Raw genomic sequence first — 19,080 nt, 5'->3', positions numbered from 1 at the left:
AATTACCAATCAGATTCTTATCCTGTAGACCTAGAAGTTGTAAAAAGTCAACAATGTGCACAAAGGGATTCTAAAGGCACTACACATGTATTAAGAGGCCCTACCTGTAATAAATGGCACATTTTTACTATCATTGTTTACTTTGGGGCCGGCACATTTATTTGATGAGTTTAGACTTTAAATTCACACATTCCTGAATTTAAGACCGTCTGCAAAATAAAAAACTGTATTTTTTGTAGATCTGTAAAAGTGGGGTTACAATGGCAACCAGGAGGAGCTTCACCTGTGACTTCAGAATTACAGATCAGTATTTTGCAGACGATACTTCCATGAAGTCCTCAAATTACGGGCGCTCCCATAGACTTCTGTGGGACAATGTGTGCCGCAATTTTACAGGCTATTCATGAATCCCTAAAATTACAGGCACGTCAGGCATAGAATAGGTCCTTAAAAGGTGTAAAGCGTAAATTTTTTTTTAATTTTTTTTTTCAAATCAAGTCTTCCAGTACTTAGTATGTTCTGGAGGAACTGGTATTCTTTCCAGTCTGGAGAGGAGTAGAGGTTTTCTATGGGGTTTTGCTACTGCTCTGGACTGCTCTATTCCTGACATGGACAGAGGTGGCAGCAGAGGGCACTGACAGACCGGAAAGAATACACCACTTCCTGCAGGATATACAGCAGCTGATAAGTACTGGAAGACTGGAGATTTTTAAATGGAAGTAAATTACAAATCTCTGGCACCAACTCATTTAAATTTTTATTTTTTTTGGTGAACTACTATTTTTGTCTAAAATTGTTAAAACAACTGCAGTTTGAACCGAGGCTTAACCATATTCTTCCTTTTACAATCTACTTCTACCATTGACTTCAAGCTCTGGACATGTGAAAGCAACATCAATAGGACTATATTAGTACAGACCAAGACGTACAACACAGGGACTGATAAAATGTTTATTCTCAAAAGATATTATGAACATCCGAACATTTTCTCCATACAAAAAAACATAAAAACCAGAAACATGACGTAATATTACAGTTTCTTCCCTCTTCCACGTCCTCTTCCCTTTGTTGGCGCCTTTGGAGAAGTGTCAGCAGCTTTCCGTGGACGGCCTGTACAGAATTACATTAGAATACAAAGGTTAAGACTAGTCGCGGCCCAGTGTACCAATAATGGGAGCAGTGGAAGGTTGCAGGCCCAAGTGATGCACTCTGCACTTTCTAGCTCAATAGGCAATGCATGGCGTAAGAATCTGTTTCCATAATGTCAGGCTTATGACATATCATACCTACATGTACTAAACATGTCTGGTGGGAAAATCCCTTTAAATGCACTAAAATGATGGATATTAAAGTGTCATGGGTGCTCAGACCCCCATCAATTGTTAGAAGAAGCACTCGGCTAAATGCTTCTCTCACTGCATATGAAGGGCCCCATAGACTTACTATAGAGTCTGTCTTGCAGCAAGGAGAGAAATAGGGGGAGAAGCACTTAGCTGAGCACTTCTCTACACTCATTGTTCTAGCAATCAGTAGCGGACGATTTAAAGCATTTGCCAAGTATATTTTAATGACAGTGACACTTTAAATGCTGTAATAAATTCAGTTTCGCCAACTATTTACACAGCTTGGAAGGAGACTGACCTCTAGGAACCTTCTTTTTCACTTCAGTTTCTTCTGACTCTTCCTCATCTTCAGAGGCAGCCTTAGGCAACTTGCGCTGAAAAACAAAGTAAGCCCCATTAGGTGTGGACTGCACAACATACTGGGTAAAAAAGGTCCTCACAGGTAAAGGCGGAATCCTCAGACGTATTTCTCAGGTATATCAGATAGTTGTTATAACTTGAAATACAGTAGTTGGTGTAAGTCATCAGTTTTTTGGGGAAGACAACAATAGGCAGCGATGCAGAGCTGAATCAGTGCCTGCCACTGAGATTACACACGACTCCAGGGATGATCCACAAGCCCTGAAGCTGTCTGTGATCTGAGAGGGAGACAGAGAAGCTGTAATATACTTACCAGCTCCCGACCACCGGGTGACATCACAGCCCGGCCACCCCTCGCAGAGTGAGAGAAGAGGGCTAAAATACTAAAGTAACCAATCTGATTACTAGATGAGAATACCCCTTCAAGGTGTCTAGGATTACAACACAAACTGCTCCCACTTGCAGAGATGATCCGGCTTACGTATGGAGTCTTACAATCTTCACTGTGCGAATCCAGAGGAATAAAAATGGATTTATACAGTAGCTACCTCTAGCTGGCAACTACAGATTATCAGGCATATCAGACACGCCTATCTATAGGCCGCACTGCTTCAAAAGAGTTGGTTCCTCATCAGGAAAGAATAATTTTCTGGTATTTAAAGGGGACTTCTTTCAACTGGTGTTACAAGGTTATACAGAGTTGTAATTTACTTTTATTTAAAAATCTCCAGTGTTCCAGTAGTTATCAGCTGCTGTATGTCCTGCAGGAAGTGGTGTATTCTTTCCAGTCTGACAGTGCTCTCTGCTGCCTCCTCTGTCCATGTCAGGAACTGTCCAGAGCAGGAGCAAATTCCCATAGAAAACCCCTCCTGCTCCAGTAAATTACAAATCTATACAACTTTTCAACACCAGAACCCCTTTACATTGACATCCTACAAATGAAACTATATAAAAAGGTGAAATGGCAATACCCCTTTAAAAGCCTTATTGCATTATCGTCACACATAATTGTGGCTAATAAAGCACATCTCTCGTAGATTAGTATTTTCCAATGTGTTGCTCAGTACCAGATGTAAGCAAGCAATATATAGAATGAGCTTATTACACCGACAGCGAGTGCACACACAGCACACTAAAACTATCATCATCTATTTCTCATCACACTTACCGCAGGCTTCCCAGCCAATGTATTATTTACCTATGAAACAACAAGGTAGGTCTCAGTCCACACACAGTGAGCGTAATCACAGGACCCCCCCATACTATGCAGATGAATGAGGGAAGCGCCTTACTATCCCCCACTACACTCACCATTGTGCGTATTCTTTGGGAATGGCTCTTTGAACATTAATTATTAGCACGATCAATCATTAGCCCCTACATAATTCATCCAGCCAGCACCCTGTGGGCACATTTACAGGTTTGCTCTCCCTTATCAATGCTCTTGTCGGACAATTATATGAAATTACACAGGTCTGACAACTGTATTTCAGGACGGTCTGAAGCGTTAATGCTAAGAAAGCAGCTGTATGGATACAATGCTGATGGGGATAGAAGGTGAGGGGGTGGATAGTGCAATCCATCGCTCATGGAAGGAGCACTGCTTTCAGATTACCATCTAAACCCTGCTGGGCTGAACAGATTGGTTTGATAATTACATACAATAACTGCAATGGGCAGGTAACCCTCAGCTGGCACAGAGCAGCTCCCCCGTGGGAACTCCCATATGCAAACTGCATTGATGGAGTGCATTAGGTACATCTCTTCTGCCGCTGCACAGGCCTGATTATCGCCAGCTATGACTTCAAGGTTAGCGTGTCAGCAGATTTGTGATGCATTAGTCAGAAATACACAGAGACACCTCTCATTCTGACCAAAAACACAGAGAGACGATCTCATTATTGTCCTGCTTATGCTGCCGCTAGGCACAGGGCAAATGGAGAGACTGGAAATTATAATATTTCTCGGCTTTTCAAGGAATTTGGACTGAATGTTTCTTACCTGAACAATAAATATGACACTTTAAAGCCAAAGCCAGGCAGAGCATTATGGGGGTTATTGTAAGAGTGTAACATATTCATGATGTGTAGGTCCGACTGCTGGGACCCTCCATGATCATGAGAAGAGGTGGACTGGCTGTCAGGTAGGTGTAATGCAGCGATGTCATTCACTATGGACTGTGAAGATGGGCCTACTGACGTGCTATGGTATCATAAGCAGTCCAATAGAGAAGGGAGCAGCAAAGCACATTATTGACCATCGTTCCATTCACTTAGGGCAGGCATGTCCAAAGTCCAGCCGGAGGGCCATTTGCGGCCCGCGTTCCGAACTTTTACGGCCCCCCAGGTATCCAGCTTGCTATTATCTGCCTGTGTTATAAAGCATATAGCATGTAGCATGTAAAATGGTCGGCCCTCGCACATGTTTACTTCATCAAATTTGGCACTCTTCGAAAAAAGTTTGGACATGCCTGACTTAGGGGATAAGGGACTCCTGTTCTCATGAGCAGATGTGACCACAGGGGCCTTAAAGGGGTTATCCAACATTAGAAAAACATGGCCACTTCTTTTCCAGGGACAGCTCCACAGGTTTTGTAACTCTGTTCCATTGAAGTGAATGGAGATTAACTGCATACCAAACCTGAACAGGAGACAAGAGTGGTGCTGTCTCTGGAAGAAAGTGGCTATGTATTTGTAACCCTGAACAACCCCTTTAATCACTGTTGGCAAAGGCGACATTAAGCCATCAGGGAGACGGCATCATAACAAAAGAATAGATAAAAGGGAGAGATTTAAGAAATTTGTTTGAGATTAGAAAAATACAGTAGAGGTTTATATCCAGAAACAGCACCACAACAGTCTACAGGTTATGCGTGGTATTGCAGTTTAAGGTCTTTCACTTAAATGTAGCCAAACTTCAGTACCATACACAACCCATAGAGGAGTGTGGAACTTCAATAGATCGATCTACCATTACTCCTACTCCTGGAGGTATTTGTGGGCAAATCCCTTTAAAAGTTTTGCAGAACAAATTTTAAGTAATAGCAGGAACAACGCTTATAATCTGTGAGTGTGAAAGAAAGAATAGAGGGAAACCATTGGCCACTCACTTATATACATTACATTATACCTTCTGGGCCTTTACAGGAACTTCTCCATTTGTAGCTGAAGAGAAGTCCAGCTTCCCATCATCCTTGGCGCCCAGAGCTTTCAGACCTTGCAGAAGAATGTCTCTTAACTTCTGATACTGAGGTTCAGCATCATAGGCAAGTGCTTTAACAGCCTCCATGTATTTGGCAAGCTCATCTGTCCAGATAGAATGAAATGTGTGGTTTAAAGAATGAAGGTGAAAGTTTCAATAACTGCAGTCAAAACACGCAAGAAAGCTGGTTAAAGAAAAATCTGTACATGTTAGCGGCAAGCTGACTGCATTGGTCACCTGTAACAGACCTGCAGGAAATCAAGCATATCTATTGTATTTTGTGTCACACATCAGTAGATTATGTATAGATAGATATATACACACACACATACAGTGGTACCTTGGTTTAAGAGTAACTTGGTTTAAGAGCTCACGGTTTTTCAAAATTGTGACTTGGTTTAAGAGCTCCCTGTACTAGGTGGGAGGGGGATTGGGGTAGGGGCATGGTCTGCATAGCGGGGTCTACAGGTTTACTGTACTCTGACCTAGGAAGTCTCCATCATCTTCCAAATCATAGCAGATCCACTTCAGGCTGGGGCTTGCATTAGGGGACAGGACTGTGGAGGTAATCTCTTCATAGCTGTAACCCCTCTCTCCTCGGACACAGAGTGCTGCATGTATGTGCCCACATCTGTCCTCACTCCTTCCTGCTCCCTGCAGTCTCTGTCGGCCCTTGTGTTTCCCATCCTCTCCATTACTGTACAGTAACTTATAATATTACATATTCTGCTGTTTCTGAATGTTTGTTTCATCTGTTTTACACGTTATTCAGAATAATAAATCATTATTTTTGGGGTGTTAAACCAATTGTCTGCATTTCTATGATTTCTTATGGGAAAATGTGCTTTGGTTTAAGAGTGGATTTGGATTACAAGCACAGTCCTGGAACAAATTATGCTCGTAATCCAAGGCAACACTGTGTGTGTATATAGTATATACACTCACCGGCCACTTTATTAGGTACACCATGCTAGTAACGGGTTGGACCCCCTTTTGCCTTCAGAACTCAATTCTTGGTGGCATAGATACAACAAGGTGCTGGAAGCTTCCTCAGAGATTTTGGTCCACATTGACATGATGGCATCACACAGTTGCCGCAGATTTGTCGGCTGCACATCCATGATGCGAATCTCCCGTTCCACCACATCCCAAAGATGCTCTATTGGATTGAGATCTGGTGACTGTGGAGGCCATTTGAGTACAGTGAACTCATTGTCATGTTCAAGAAACCAGTCTGAGATGATTCTAGCTTTATGACATGGCGCATTATCCTGCTGAAAGTAGCCATCAGATGTTGGGTACGTTGTGGTCATAAAGGGATGGACATGGTCAGCAACAATACTCAGGTAGGCTGTGGCGTTGCAACGATGCTCAATTGGTACCAAGGGGCCCAAAGAGTGCCAAGAAAATATTCCCCACACCATGACACCACCACCACCAGCCTGAACCGTTGATACAAGGCAGGATGGATCCATGCTTTCATGTTGTTGACGCCAAATTCTGACCCTACCATCCGAATGTCGCAGCAGAAATCGAGACTCATCAGACCAGGCAACGTTTTTCCAATCTTCTACTGTCCAATTTCGATGAGCTTGTGCAAATTGTAGCCTCAGTTTCCTGTTCTTAGCTGAAAGGAGTGGCACCCGGTGTGGTCTTCTGCTGCTGTAGCCCATCTGCCTCAAAGTTGGAGGTACTGTGCGTTCAGAGATGCTCTTCTGCCTACCTTGGTTGTAACGGTTGGCTATTTGAGTCACTGTTGCCTTTCTATCAGCTCGAACCAATCTGCCCATTCTCCTCTGACCTCTGGCATCAACAAGGCATTTCCGCCCACAGAACTGCCGCTCACTGGATGTTTTTTCATTTTCGGACCATTCTCTGTAAACCCTAGAGAAGGTTGTGCGTGAAAATCCCAGTAGATCAGCAGTTTCTGAAATACTCAGACCAGCCCTTCTGGCATCAACAACCATGCCACGTTCAAAGGCACTCAAATCACCTTTCTTCCCCATACTGATGCTCGGTTTGAACTGCAGGAGATTGTCTTGACCATGTCTACATGCCTAAATGCACTGAGTTGCCGCCATGTGATTGGCTGATTAGAAATTAAGTGGTAACGTGCAGTTGGACAGGTGTACATAATAAAGTGGCTGGTGAGTGAGTATATATATATACACACACACACACACACACACACACATGCTTATTAGAGGAAGTGACATCCAGTAGCCTGTATACAGTTCCTCTTTTCTTGCCTGCAGTTTTAAGCCTACACACCTACATGGTAGACGATTTCCTCTTGTTTACATATGTTTTAGCACATGAGTAAGGTTCACATACTTACTAGCAAAGGTCAGCTATATGGTTGAACAGGAATACACATGGTTTTGTTATAATGTGATAGACTTACCTGGCTTCTTCTTTCCTGGGAAACAGGTTTCCATAAGTGCTGAAATTTCATCGCAGTATCTAGAGCAGCAAAAATAAAAAAAACTGACCAATTACATCCAAGGTGTATAGAAAGCCATAGACAAATGATAGAAACTGAAAATAAGTGAAGAATCAGCAGGACTTGCAACTGGCACCTTGCGGGTAATATACCCGTCCAGTGTAGAGACAGGCTACAGCTACACTAAGCTCCCATACAAGCAAGCAGGGGCAACTTTCTTATGGTGTGTGTGTATATATTTATATATACACACACACACATATACATACATTATATATATATATATATATATATATATATATATATATATATATATATATATATATTCCTTATGTTTTGAGTTGGTGTGTGATCAGGAGACAAAAGCTCCTATTACACAGGGCTACATAGAGAAGCAAACGAGCGCTGCTAGCACTCGCTTGCTCCTCGCATCCTGCTTGCTGACGGCGACACACGTCGGCAGCAAGCAGGTAGGTGCTGGGGAGGGGGGGGGGGGGGGGCTGCCTGGGTGATGCTTTACTCTCTGGTACAAGGAGTCTAAGAGGCTGTTCAAAGCCTCTGAATGTGTGTTCCTAACCGAACAGCTACCAAATAGTGTCAGCAGTTTGGAACAACACAGGGGCACGTACCTTATTTTTGAATCTGCCACATATCCTGGATCCGTCAGCTTGTCCTCCCATGGAAGTTTTCCACACAACCACTGAATCATGCAATAGCCGAGAATTTCCAAGTCTCCTCTTCTTGAAGGACCTGAAGTTAAATGAACTATGAAGTGATACTAAGCACCATAAAAACATAGTGAGTAGATAATATTAAATACATCCTAAAATTTACCCAACAGATAAAGAGGTATTTCCATCTTCATAAAGCAATGACATATCACTAGGACATGCCAGAACTCTGTGACTGATCAGTAGTGTTGAGTGGATTTGCCAAACTGTTCAGGTTTGACAACATTCTCCTTACTCGAACGCTCTGCATTTAACTTGCACTAGCTGGAGAAGTTGGATGCAGCCCTATAGAGTCCTGGAAAATATGGATTCAGCCATGTTTTTCTGGCAGGCCTAGGGCTTCATCCAACTTCTCCACCCAGTGTCCAGATTCTGGGTTCTGTCAGGTTTTGTAGTTGAACGCCATTTATCTGAAGATTAAAAATGTTCCCTATGCTCAGGATAGAGGATAACTAGCTGATCAGTGGGGGTCTGACTACTGTAACACCCAAATGATCAACAACCATTACTATATTCGGTATGGGATTTTTTAACACTGCAGATCGCTAGAAACCCTTTGTACAATCCAGTAGTCAGGGATAAAGTAATGGACAGAAGAACAGATTCCTCCCCCCCCCCCACCCAAACTAACATCTGAGATCTCCGGTGGACATCCTACTGCAGGACGGACACACACAAATCTGCATGTGGATTGTTTGGGTGGTGTTTTTCTTCAGTCACATAATGCCCAGAAAAATAAACTATTTTCTTCATCTGTCTGGAGAATCTAATTTCTAAGAATTCAAGGGATGTCACATACACACGCGGTGCCAAAGAAATTTGCATACTGTATGTAGGAGGCCTAGCAAGTTGTTTGGACAGAAATACAAATTACTTCGGCAATAACAGCACCCCCTTAGTACAGTAAATGAACAGCTGAGCCAAACACTTCAATATGATGATTGTGAAGAACCAGTTGTAGACTTCATGAGTTATTAAGGAAAAAGTGTCACTTGCTCAATATTTGGTTTCCTAACTTTATGCTCTTTTAAAACATTATTCAGGCAACGAGAAATATTGTGTTATGTGCCGGCGGCTGGAACGGATCCAGAAATTAAACCCCTTATTAAAGAAAGCCATACCCATCAGATAAATGTCAGCCAAAGGCAATTTCGGTAGGACTGGCAGACAATTGTGTATGGCAGCCTCTGGATTATGACCTCCCTATTTGTTCTTGGAAAAATACCTCCAAAAGTGTCACTGCCCACTCCATTCATTGAGGGGCGAATGCATCTGTTCTAAGGATCAAAGAGGGTCCCCTTGGCCTGACCCCCAGAGATCAGCTTGTTATCCCCTACCCTATGGATAGGGAATAACAAGCTCAGAAGGAAATATCCCCTTTGAAGTTAGAGAAGTACACAAAATCTGTAGAGCTGATCTGCTCAGCTGTTTTTAGCTTCCCGACTCCTTCTGGCTGCCGGACACTAGAAGGCTAAGCGGCCCTTGATTTTGGGATAGGTGAAGGTCCTAGAGGTGGGAAACAAACCTATAATGTCTGTATTATGTCCGCAAGACTCAGACCTCTCCCCTCTGCAGCTCTACTAGACTGATCTTTATAACCATAAACTCCACATTGGGGTTAGGTCTTGCAGTTGTAATAGTGACAATTAAAAAAGGAGGCGTTATGCCTGTCTGACACCTAAAAGGCCATGCACATAATACAGCCACTTGCAAACTCTTAAATGTGGCACTGAGACCATAGGTGTCTGTTTTATGGAACAATGTGTCCAAAACTCTGCTTCCATGAGACCCCTAGTCTTCCACCAGGACTTGTAGATAAACTCCAAAACATCTCCTCCTGTGGGAATGTTGACTTTATTTATGGGAATTGATCTCTGCCCCGGAGTAAAGACAGTATACTTACTAACTCCTAAGTGAGCGTCAGCACTTGTAAACTCTATTGTGCCATTATGAGCTTTCCTGGGATCTTCTTTATATTCCTTGTGGACACCGTCTGGACAATATCTGTAGGTCAGGCCATAATCCACCAAGAAAACCTGAAAAAAGATAAGTCGTAAAAGAAATGTAATGACTACACATACTAGCCTTAAAGGGGTCTTGCAGCAGCACTCTGACTCAGCCTATTAGTGGGCAATTCCTTGTACCAACCCCCAAATCTGGCTCCAAGAGAATGGGCCATTGGTGGGCGAGCAAGGAAGGTATATATTATCCCCCCCCCCCCTTTTAGCACCCTCCTAATTCCACATAAAAGCTACTCCTTGGAATACTTTAAGGTATGAGCTATTGTAAAATTGTTGATGTGAGGTTTGTCCAGGTGGAATTAAGGTGTAATTGTAGTTGATCATTTTAATTGTTGGAAAATGAAGATGATCCCGATAACATATGTAAATTAAACCGTCCACGATAAACTGTGCACCATAACCCAGGAACAGCCTAATAGTTGCATCATACCTGATCTGGATGTTTATGATGCAAAAGAAGATTGGCGGCTTTGATATCTGCATGTACGTATTCATGCTCATGTATATACTCCAGAATATCAATCTGTAAAACACGATGACATACGATCAGTAAAAAAAGATAGTAAACTATAAATCATACAGCAGGGGGAAAAGTACATCTTTGTGGTAAGCGACAGTGGGATGAAGCGGACATTACAGGCAATGATAATAGGATCAGTAACACTCACCAGTCTCAGTCCTAACTGCAGCACAGTTTTGTGTGGAAATCGCTTGGAACACTCTTCAAATATTTTCTGTAGGTCCTTCCCAAAACGATCCATTACCATAAACCTATAACTGAAGGCCAAAGGAAAGAATTAGCATTACAGATTAACTTTATTACATGACAGCTAAAAGAGCTCATGCGTTCACCTCCAGAATACACAATGACAGTCCGGTTAAAGATATGCACCAGGAATTATGTACAACCTATATCCCAAATATCATCACAGCCAGACTCCATACTTCTGAGGCTACAGTCACATCTGTGTTGGAGCGCCATTCAGGATTTTCTGCTGCATAATCAATTAAAACAGGCGACTGTCCACTGTACCCGGCTCCAATTCTTTTCAGTGAACGGAATCTGTATTGGAGGCCAATACAGATGTGAAGCCTTAGTATTCCGTAACAGGTCATGATCTGAGGATATCCCATGCAGAGAACATGTGATGTGTTTTTTTAACTGTATAGGAAAGCATTCAGAAGGATACAGAAGGGGAGAAAGAGAAAGAGAAAAAAAAAACAAAAAAAAACACTCCACACTGTATACTCCTACACCGCTATATGTCTAAGACAAGGTTGTCAAACTTGGTGCCCACTAGCTGTTGCAAAACAACTGATACACATCAAATTCCCATCATGCATGTCCAGACTTCTGGAAGGGCCGCAGGTTTGACACCTGTGACCTAGGGTATACATCAGAGGCTCAGAACACAGCCTTCCCTGGACTGCTACATGCTACAGCAAACTCAGAAAAGGAGACGGATTAAACGCTGTTACTTTATTACTCAATTCATTTAATATCCCCCACATCCATATTCACCTTCTTCCGCTTTTCTCATGCAGCCCAGAGCCCCAATATCTGGGGACACCAAGGTACTTTAATTTATGACTGCTGGTCCACTTTTGAACTAAAAAAAAAAAAAAGAAAAAATGTTTAACTAAAGAATTGGAATTTCTGTTACTTAAATACACAGTTAGGATGACTTACTCATGTCTGGCTTGGCAGCTCGCATGTAGAATTTCAGTTCTGAGAAGAGAGGTCCGTTGTCGCTTGGTTCCTTAAAATGAAAATAAAAGTATTATATACTGTGCCTTGTGTGACTAACAATGTACCTGTACCTTTCCCTAGAATCACAATGAATGACAACTTACAATGTGTAGGTGATCACGGACTGTGCGTCAGCAAACGCATCGTACACGAGACAGCTGTCTCCCTAAAAAGCCTACATGCTCATCGCCATATGGATAAGAGAATCAATGGCTGCCAGAAACCTCAGGCGGCCCTAAATAGATATGCTGAGACACAACACAACCAGTCCTGCAGACCTCGAGAAGATGGGCGAACAGCCCACAAAAAAAATGGTGAAAAGCTTCCAGCATACATACCAACTACAGTGGTCCCTCAACATACAATATTATTGGTTCTGGGAGGACCACTGTATGCTGACAACATACCTCTCTCAAACTTATTGATACCATTGATACCCAAAGGAAAATAACACAAAATACTAAAGATAAACTCAAAAGCACTTGAGTATTTAATAAAGGGCAGCCTGGTGGCTTATTTGGTCATTTTTACACCTGTAAGATGGGCATTTTATGGGTGCAAAAATGCATGGTGTGATTATGGGCTAAGCTAAACTACAAGTCCCAGCAGATCTGGAACAGGAGAAAAGGGGATTGCATTTACTATACAGAACTTTTATTAGACACAGGCAGACGCACAGCCTAGTGATACATTACCATAAAGGAGGGAGTCTCTTACTTCATCACCATGTCCCCTATGCTATTTCTTTTGCTCTACCCCCTAGCTTAAGGACCTGGTAGATCATGGCCCATCCTTCCTGGAGTTTAGGGACCTTCAATGACATTGTTGAAGGTTCTTGGAATATGGAGTCTACATTGATAATACAGAACTGCTATTATCAGTGTATTCACTGCCTGGAGTCCCTGCTGTGTGATGATGTCGGTCACAGGCGGCAGGGACCAGTGATGTCCTGGCATACTGATGTTGATGCTGTATTCAACTAACCATAACCTCTGGGAAGCCAATGTTAGTTGAACTGCATGGCAGGGGACAACTGTATATACGGAGGGTTCTACTTTTGCTCTGTTAAACTGGTAAACCATAAAAAGTGTGTGCAATTACATAGTAGACTGTGCTTTTCCATAGGAAAACAGGAAGTTAACTAATAAACTGTACTCTACATATACATGGGAATACATCGTATCCTTCCATTGATTGTATAGAATAGAAACTTTTCCCTGCATATACCTCCAAAAACAGGTCATAGTATATGACCAAACTGAACAGGGGAGTTCAAACGTCTTCTAAAGACAAAACCTAGCAGTCATAGGTCAAAGTGAATTCCTCCCTAATGTTTCTGCAGTTATCCACTCACTGTACAAGGACTTCTTTATATGTTTATGTTACTGTAGTAAATAACTACGGACTCACCACTTTAATGACATAGGAAGCGTCTGGTCCTACCGTTTTGGAGGAGTTTTCATCCGCTAGAGAAAAAAAAAAAGTTAACATTAGAACTTAAAGTGAATCTGTCGGCTGTAACTCATGTTCCAAATGCCTGATAGACATTATGCACAGGTGTGGGACATGGAAGCAGAGCCGGTCTTTCAGGTGACTGTCCATCAAGCAGGGACAGGACTGGGACTAGAGCGAGGAGACAATGCTTGGGAACGTCTGACAACCTGCCCTATAATAAGAGCATTAGGATGCACGTTTGACACAAAGTATGTATGTCTCTGTAATTACAGCCATAACCTTACCAAGATAAAGACGGCCAAATCCCCCCTGGCCGATGGGCGACCCCAGTTTCCACTGCTTTTTTGCTGAATCTGTGAGGACTTCTCCTGGTGGAAACTCCTCGGCCAACTTGTGCTTAGCTGGCGCTTTCCTGGCAGCCGGAGCTTTCCTGGCAGCCGGCGCTGCCCCTGCTTTCTTACGTGGAGGCATTGTATTCAATCTGCAAAATAATCGCACTTTAGTCAGGGCAATGTCCCTGTGGTGTGTGATGGCCTCCTGTGTGGTCAGACGTGGCTTCTGTCACACTACCTGACCCGAAAAGTAGTAAAAACTGAGGTAAGAAAATGTCTGAGCTGCTGAAAGTAACAGGATCAGGTGAAACAAGTATATAGCAGGTCTGCAAAAATATAAAACTAATCTGTGAGAAACCACATTACAGTCATGACTTCCGTTATTACAGGATACGAGGCCCACACATCGTCATTAACCATTTGTTTCCATCTACTAATAGTGATTCCATAGGTTTCACTATGACCTATAGCAGAGGGGTCTTCTACACTGACCTATAGCAGAGGGGGGGTAGTCTTCTACACTGTGACCTATAGCAGAGGGGTCTTCTACACTGTGACCTATAGGGGGGGGGGGGGGGGGTCTTCTACACTGTGACCTATAGCAGAGGGGTCTTCTACAATGACCTATAGCAGAGGGGGGGGGGGTCTTCTACACTGTGACCTATAGCAGAGGGGGGGGGTCTTCTACAATGACCTATAGCAGAGGGGGGGGGGGGGGTCTTCTACACTGTGACCTATAGCAGAGGGGGGGGGGTCTTCTACACTGTGAACTATAGCAGAGGGGGGGGGGGGGGGTCTTCTACACTGTGACCTATAGCGGGGGGGGGGGGGGGGGGGGGTCTTCTACACTGTGACCTATAGCGGGGGGGGGGGGGGGTCTTCTACACTGTGACCTATAGCGGGGGGGGGGGGGGGGGTCTTCTACACTGTGACCTATAGCGGGGGGGGGGGGGGGGGGGGGGTCTTCTACACTGTGACCTATAGCGGGGGGGGGGGGGGGGGGGTCTTCTACACTGTGACCTATAGCAGGGGGGTCTTCTACACTGTGACCTATAGCGGGGGGGGGGGGGGGGGGGGTCTTCTACTGTGACCTATAGCAGGGGGGGGGGTCTTCTACACTGTGACCTATAGCAGGGGGGGGGGTCTTCTACACTGTGACCTATAGCAGGGGGGGGGTCTTCTACACTGTGACCTATAGCAGGGGGGGGGGGGGGGTCTTCTACACTGTGACCTATAGCAGGGGGGGGGGGTCTTCTACACTGTGACCTATAGCGGGGGGGGGGGGGGGTCTTCTGTGACCTATAGCAGGGGGGGGGGGTCTTCTACACTGTGACCTATAGCAGGGGGGGGGGGGGTCTTCTACACTGTGACCTATAGCAGGGGGGGGGGGGGTCTTCTACACTGTGACCTATAGCAGGGGGGGGGGTCTTCTACACTGTGACCTATAGCGGGGGGTGGGGGGGTATTTAAGGTAGGATATTCCTTATTCTTTAATCCATCACGCAATGTCCGATTTAAACACAGGACTTCGCCGAGTCACAGGTCACCCCACCCAATCATGTTATGACTGTGTAATTGTTACCATGGTAACCAGGCAGTACAATGTCCCAATGTACAAATTACTATAGTACCAGTCAGTGCAGTATCACTAGGAATGAGTTACCATAGTAACAAGGCTGAGGGAATGCGTTACCATAGTAACCAGGCTGAGCTGCATCACTAGGAATGCGTTACCATAGTAACCAGGCTGAGCTGCATCACTAGGAATGAGTTACCATAGTAACCAGATAGTAACAGGCTGAGCTGCATCACTAGGAATGAGTAACCATAGTAACCAGGATACATGGCAACACAACAAACGAGTAACCAGGCAGCGCTGCATCACTATGGACACATTATAATAGTAACTAGAGTGTCTGGCAGCACTATGAACAAGTTACCTTAGTAACCAGTCTGTCCGGCATCACTATGAACAAGTTACCGTAGTAACCAGGCTGCCCAATGTCACTAAACAGGAGCTCTCTGCTTTGCTTGTATATAATGTTCCTGTTATTCCCACTGGGAACAGATGACAACTGGGCGTTACTACTTTCGTCAAAGGGGCGTGTCTATTCATTCAGACTTTATAAAAACAGCTTTTTGCTACGAGGGAAAAGGTGACACCCACGTCCCAATATATTCATATAACAAAGGGACATCACCACCAGGCAAACTACTAAGAAAGGGCCGTACTAATATTTTACAGGTAACAAGACTGACCAAGGCCGCCCCCTGCTGTCCACACCGCCATTACCTGGAACCCGCCACCCATACATGGCTGCTATTATACCACACAACGTCCAGCCGATTCCAGCCGCCACACACCACGGCCATAGTACAAAGCTGGAAAGTGAGTTACCTGATGACGACGTTCACCCAAGACCTCAGATACCTGCAAAACACACAGCCATAAGTCATACATCCACCGTGACCTTATATACAGTCATGTGACAGGCAGCATCAACCCCATTGGACGATTCGCTCACATGACCACATAGCCGAATGACTGGGCGCCTTCATCTGGTCACATGATGCTTGATTTCACCTCTGGTTGTTGCAAAACTACAATTCCCATCATGCCTGAACAGCCGAAGGCTGTTCAGGCATGATGGGAGTTGTAGTTTTGCATCAGCCAAAGGTTCCCCATCCCTGCTCTATGTGTATATCTGTGCCAGTGTCTCCAGCTCTTGTAAAACTACAACTCCCATCATGCCCTGACAGCACGTGACTCTGCAGAACTACAAATCACATCAAAACCCGTCAGGAAATGATGATAAGGGCAGCAGCCGTAAAGCAGGAGGGGGTAGAGGAACACTATAGTAACACTCGCCCCTAATACAGCTCATTATATAAACTCTTTATTAGAACCAGATCCCCGTCCCGGTCCCGCAGCTCTCCGCGCCCCCCACATACACACCGGCGGAAGGAGCTGCAGTCACACGGCCGGGGGTCTACAGTACCTCAGAGCCGCTTCACTTCTCCTACGCGGGAAACTCAATTCAGCCTTCTAGTCCCGGCGTCTATTTCCCGACGTAGCCGACGTGATGACGCGGGGAGTCACGTGACCGCGCTTCAAGTCTTGAGGAGAGATGAGTTTCCCGCCAATGAGCGTGTGAGGAGATCGGAGAAGGTGAATCAGCGGCGGCGTGAGGTGTGAGGGAACGGCGGCAGAGGAGGATTCCTGCCCCTCATTGTTGTCACTGCCTATTTACCGTGTATATATACATATAATCACACAGTCATAGTTACCAGTAAGGATAAATTCACACAGGACGGATTTGCTGCTGCTTTTGCAGTCGCTGGTCGTGAAACCAGGAAAAAAATTATATGTGTGGCGAAATAAAAAAAAAAAAAAATTATTTAAAGGGGTTTCGCCCTAGGGTAAAACTGTCTTGTTATCTATGTTCCTCAAGTTAGTACGATTACAACGATATGTAACATGTATAACTTTTATTTTATTTGATGGCTTTTAAAAAAATTAAAACCTTTTAAAAAAAAATTGTTCTTAAAATCGCTCCATTCCCAGGCTTATAGCGCTTTTATCCTTTGGTCTATGGGGCTGTGTCAGGTGTCATTTTTTGCGCCCTGATGCGTTCTTTCTATCGGTACCTTGATTGCGTATATGCGACTTTTTGATCGCTTTTTAATACAATTTTTCTTGATTTGATGCGACAAACAATGCGCAATTTTGCACTTTTTTGGGCTTACACCGTTTATCGTGCAAGATCAAGAATGTGATAATTTAATAGTTTAGGCGATTACGCACGCGGCGATAACAAACATGTTTATTTATTTATAAAAAGGGGAAAGGGGGGTGATTCTGACTTTTATTAGGGGAGGGGATTTTGTATTAATAAAAAAACATTATTTTTTTTTACACACATACTAGAAGTCCCCCTGAGGTTAGGGACTTCTAGTATGACTGCTCTGATCTCTCATTGAGATTTATGCAGTATAGATATATAGGTATACTGCATAGACCAATGAGATCTGTGTCCTATTGCAGGGGCGGGGCGATCCCCCCACTAGACCGACAGGGAAGGAGGACATCAAGTATTAAGATGCAGCTGTCAACTTTGACAGCTGCATTTAAATACTTAATTAGCAGGCACGGCGATCAGACCATGCCCACTAATAGCCGCGGTCCTGGGCTACGTATAGCACCCGGGATCGACGGTTAACCCCCTCTGAACTCCCCTAGTGGCACCAGGATGTTTAGTAACGTCCTGGTGCAGATAGGGGTTGGCTTTGGCTGTCCAGGCATTATGGGAGTTGTAGTTTTGCAACAGCTGGATTTGCACATTGGTCTCCGCTAACTGGCAGCTACAGACAGGACTATAGATACGCACCTGCAGACCGTGCTATGGCTCACCACTATTTTTTCCAGCACGATATTTGTATGGGACCATAGAAATGAATTAGTCCGTGTTCTGCCCTTAGCTATAGACAGGATTAGTGATTGTGTGAAAGGGGCCATTTGTGGACTCCTTCATTTCTATCGCTATGTACGTGTACATGTGTTGGGGCCAGGATGTGTTCCGAACAAAAATACTGCCCACAGTACGGCAGACATTGGCATTGCGGAGCACTGCATGTGCACATCTGTAGTGGAGAGTCTTTGACTACGGACAGGACTATAGATGTGTGAATAGGTTGTACTGCCTGGTCACCCAACTATCATTCACTAGTGTTGAGCAAACCTGTCAAAATGTTCAGGTTTGGTAACGTTATCCGGACCCGAGCACTTGACGTTTGATTCCCAGCGCCTTCAGAAGGTGGATGTTGCCCTAGGACTGACAGGGAAACATGGTTACAGCCTATGGCTACAGTAATGTGCTCTGTACAGCATAGGGCCATGTTCCCACTGCGTAAGTTTTGTAATAATCACGCCCGTTGTAACAACTGCTGTTACTGCGGAACTTACATAGTGGTACCTTCCAAAGAATCCCGGCCGGAGTGTATACACATAGTATACACTCCGGCCAGGATGTTTAGTGGTGCCGCAAGAAACTGACATGTTAGTTAGAAAACCCTGTAAGTGCACACTATGGAGAGTGCGGCTCCAGCCGCACGCTCCATTGTGTGTAGTGGGGAATTCTGATACGGGAGCGCACGGATGCGCCCGCATCTGAATTCAGCGTTGGTTAAGATCATCTGGCCGGTACTGCAGTACTGTCCCGGATGATCTTTTCTGACACCGGCTATTTCGTGACCTGACCAGTCTCTTACAGAGTGGGAAAATGGTCTTACAGTGTAAGGTGTTAGGAGTAGATAGAGAATACAATAGGTGAGGGTCACAGCTCAGCCTCCTCCTCCTTGTGGAATGATCTCTTCAAAGATCACTGAGCATGCCCAGTAACCTTCCCTATTCATGTCATTGGAACAGCTTCTGTCTTTGTCCATGG

At 44.4% G+C, this 19,080-nt stretch overlaps 1 protein-coding gene across 4 annotated transcripts; it reads right to left on the bottom strand.

Moving 5' to 3' along the window:
• Window positions 1-937: 937 nt before the first annotated feature.
• On the bottom strand, window positions 938-16,733 carry VRK1 (VRK serine/threonine kinase 1). Of its 4 annotated transcripts, none has more exons than XM_069949345.1 (14): window positions 16,636-16,720; window positions 16,035-16,067; window positions 13,589-13,785; window positions 13,260-13,315; window positions 11,790-11,859; window positions 11,622-11,709; window positions 10,768-10,876; window positions 10,530-10,622; window positions 9,982-10,114; window positions 7,977-8,097; window positions 7,309-7,367; window positions 4,833-5,008; window positions 1,642-1,717; window positions 938-1,110 (listed from the first exon to the last, which is right to left on the bottom strand). In XM_069949345.1, exons 3-14 carry the CDS (start codon window positions 13,773-13,775, stop codon window positions 1,031-1,033), a joined length of 1,248 nt encoding a protein of 415 aa, XP_069805446.1. In that variant the 5' UTR covers window positions 13,776-13,785; window positions 16,035-16,067; window positions 16,636-16,720; the 3' UTR covers window positions 938-1,030. The 4 variants fall into 4 exon arrangements, with proteins under 4 accessions (XP_069805446.1, XP_069805447.1, XP_069805448.1 ...); XM_069949346.1 differs by having other exon boundaries at window positions 16,593-16,671; XM_069949347.1 differs by lacking the exon at window positions 16,035-16,067 and having other exon boundaries at window positions 16,636-16,733.
• Between the last annotated feature and the right edge of the window lie 2,347 nt (window positions 16,734-19,080).

This window comes from Dendropsophus ebraccatus, chromosome 13, assembly GCF_027789765.1.
Source record: "Dendropsophus ebraccatus isolate aDenEbr1 chromosome 13, aDenEbr1.pat, whole genome shotgun sequence".
NCBI lineage: Eukaryota > Metazoa > Chordata > Amphibia > Anura > Hylidae > Dendropsophus > Dendropsophus ebraccatus.
This window is presented reverse-complemented; position numbering and strand designations above follow the sequence as displayed.

Coding starts and splice junctions, on each gene's coding strand:
- VRK1 (XM_069949347.1), bottom strand. CDS start 13,775: ATGCCTCCACGTAAGAAAGCAGGGGCAGCGCCGGCTGCCAGGAAAGCT. Junction 11,860..13,259: donor CTTCCTATGTCATTAAAGTG/GTGAGTCCGTAG, acceptor TTTCATTTTAAG/GAACCAAGCGACAACGGACC. Junction 1,718..4,832: donor TTCCTGTAAAGGCCCAGAAG/GTATAATGTAAT, acceptor TTTGTTTTTCAG/CGCAAGTTGCCTAAGGCTGC.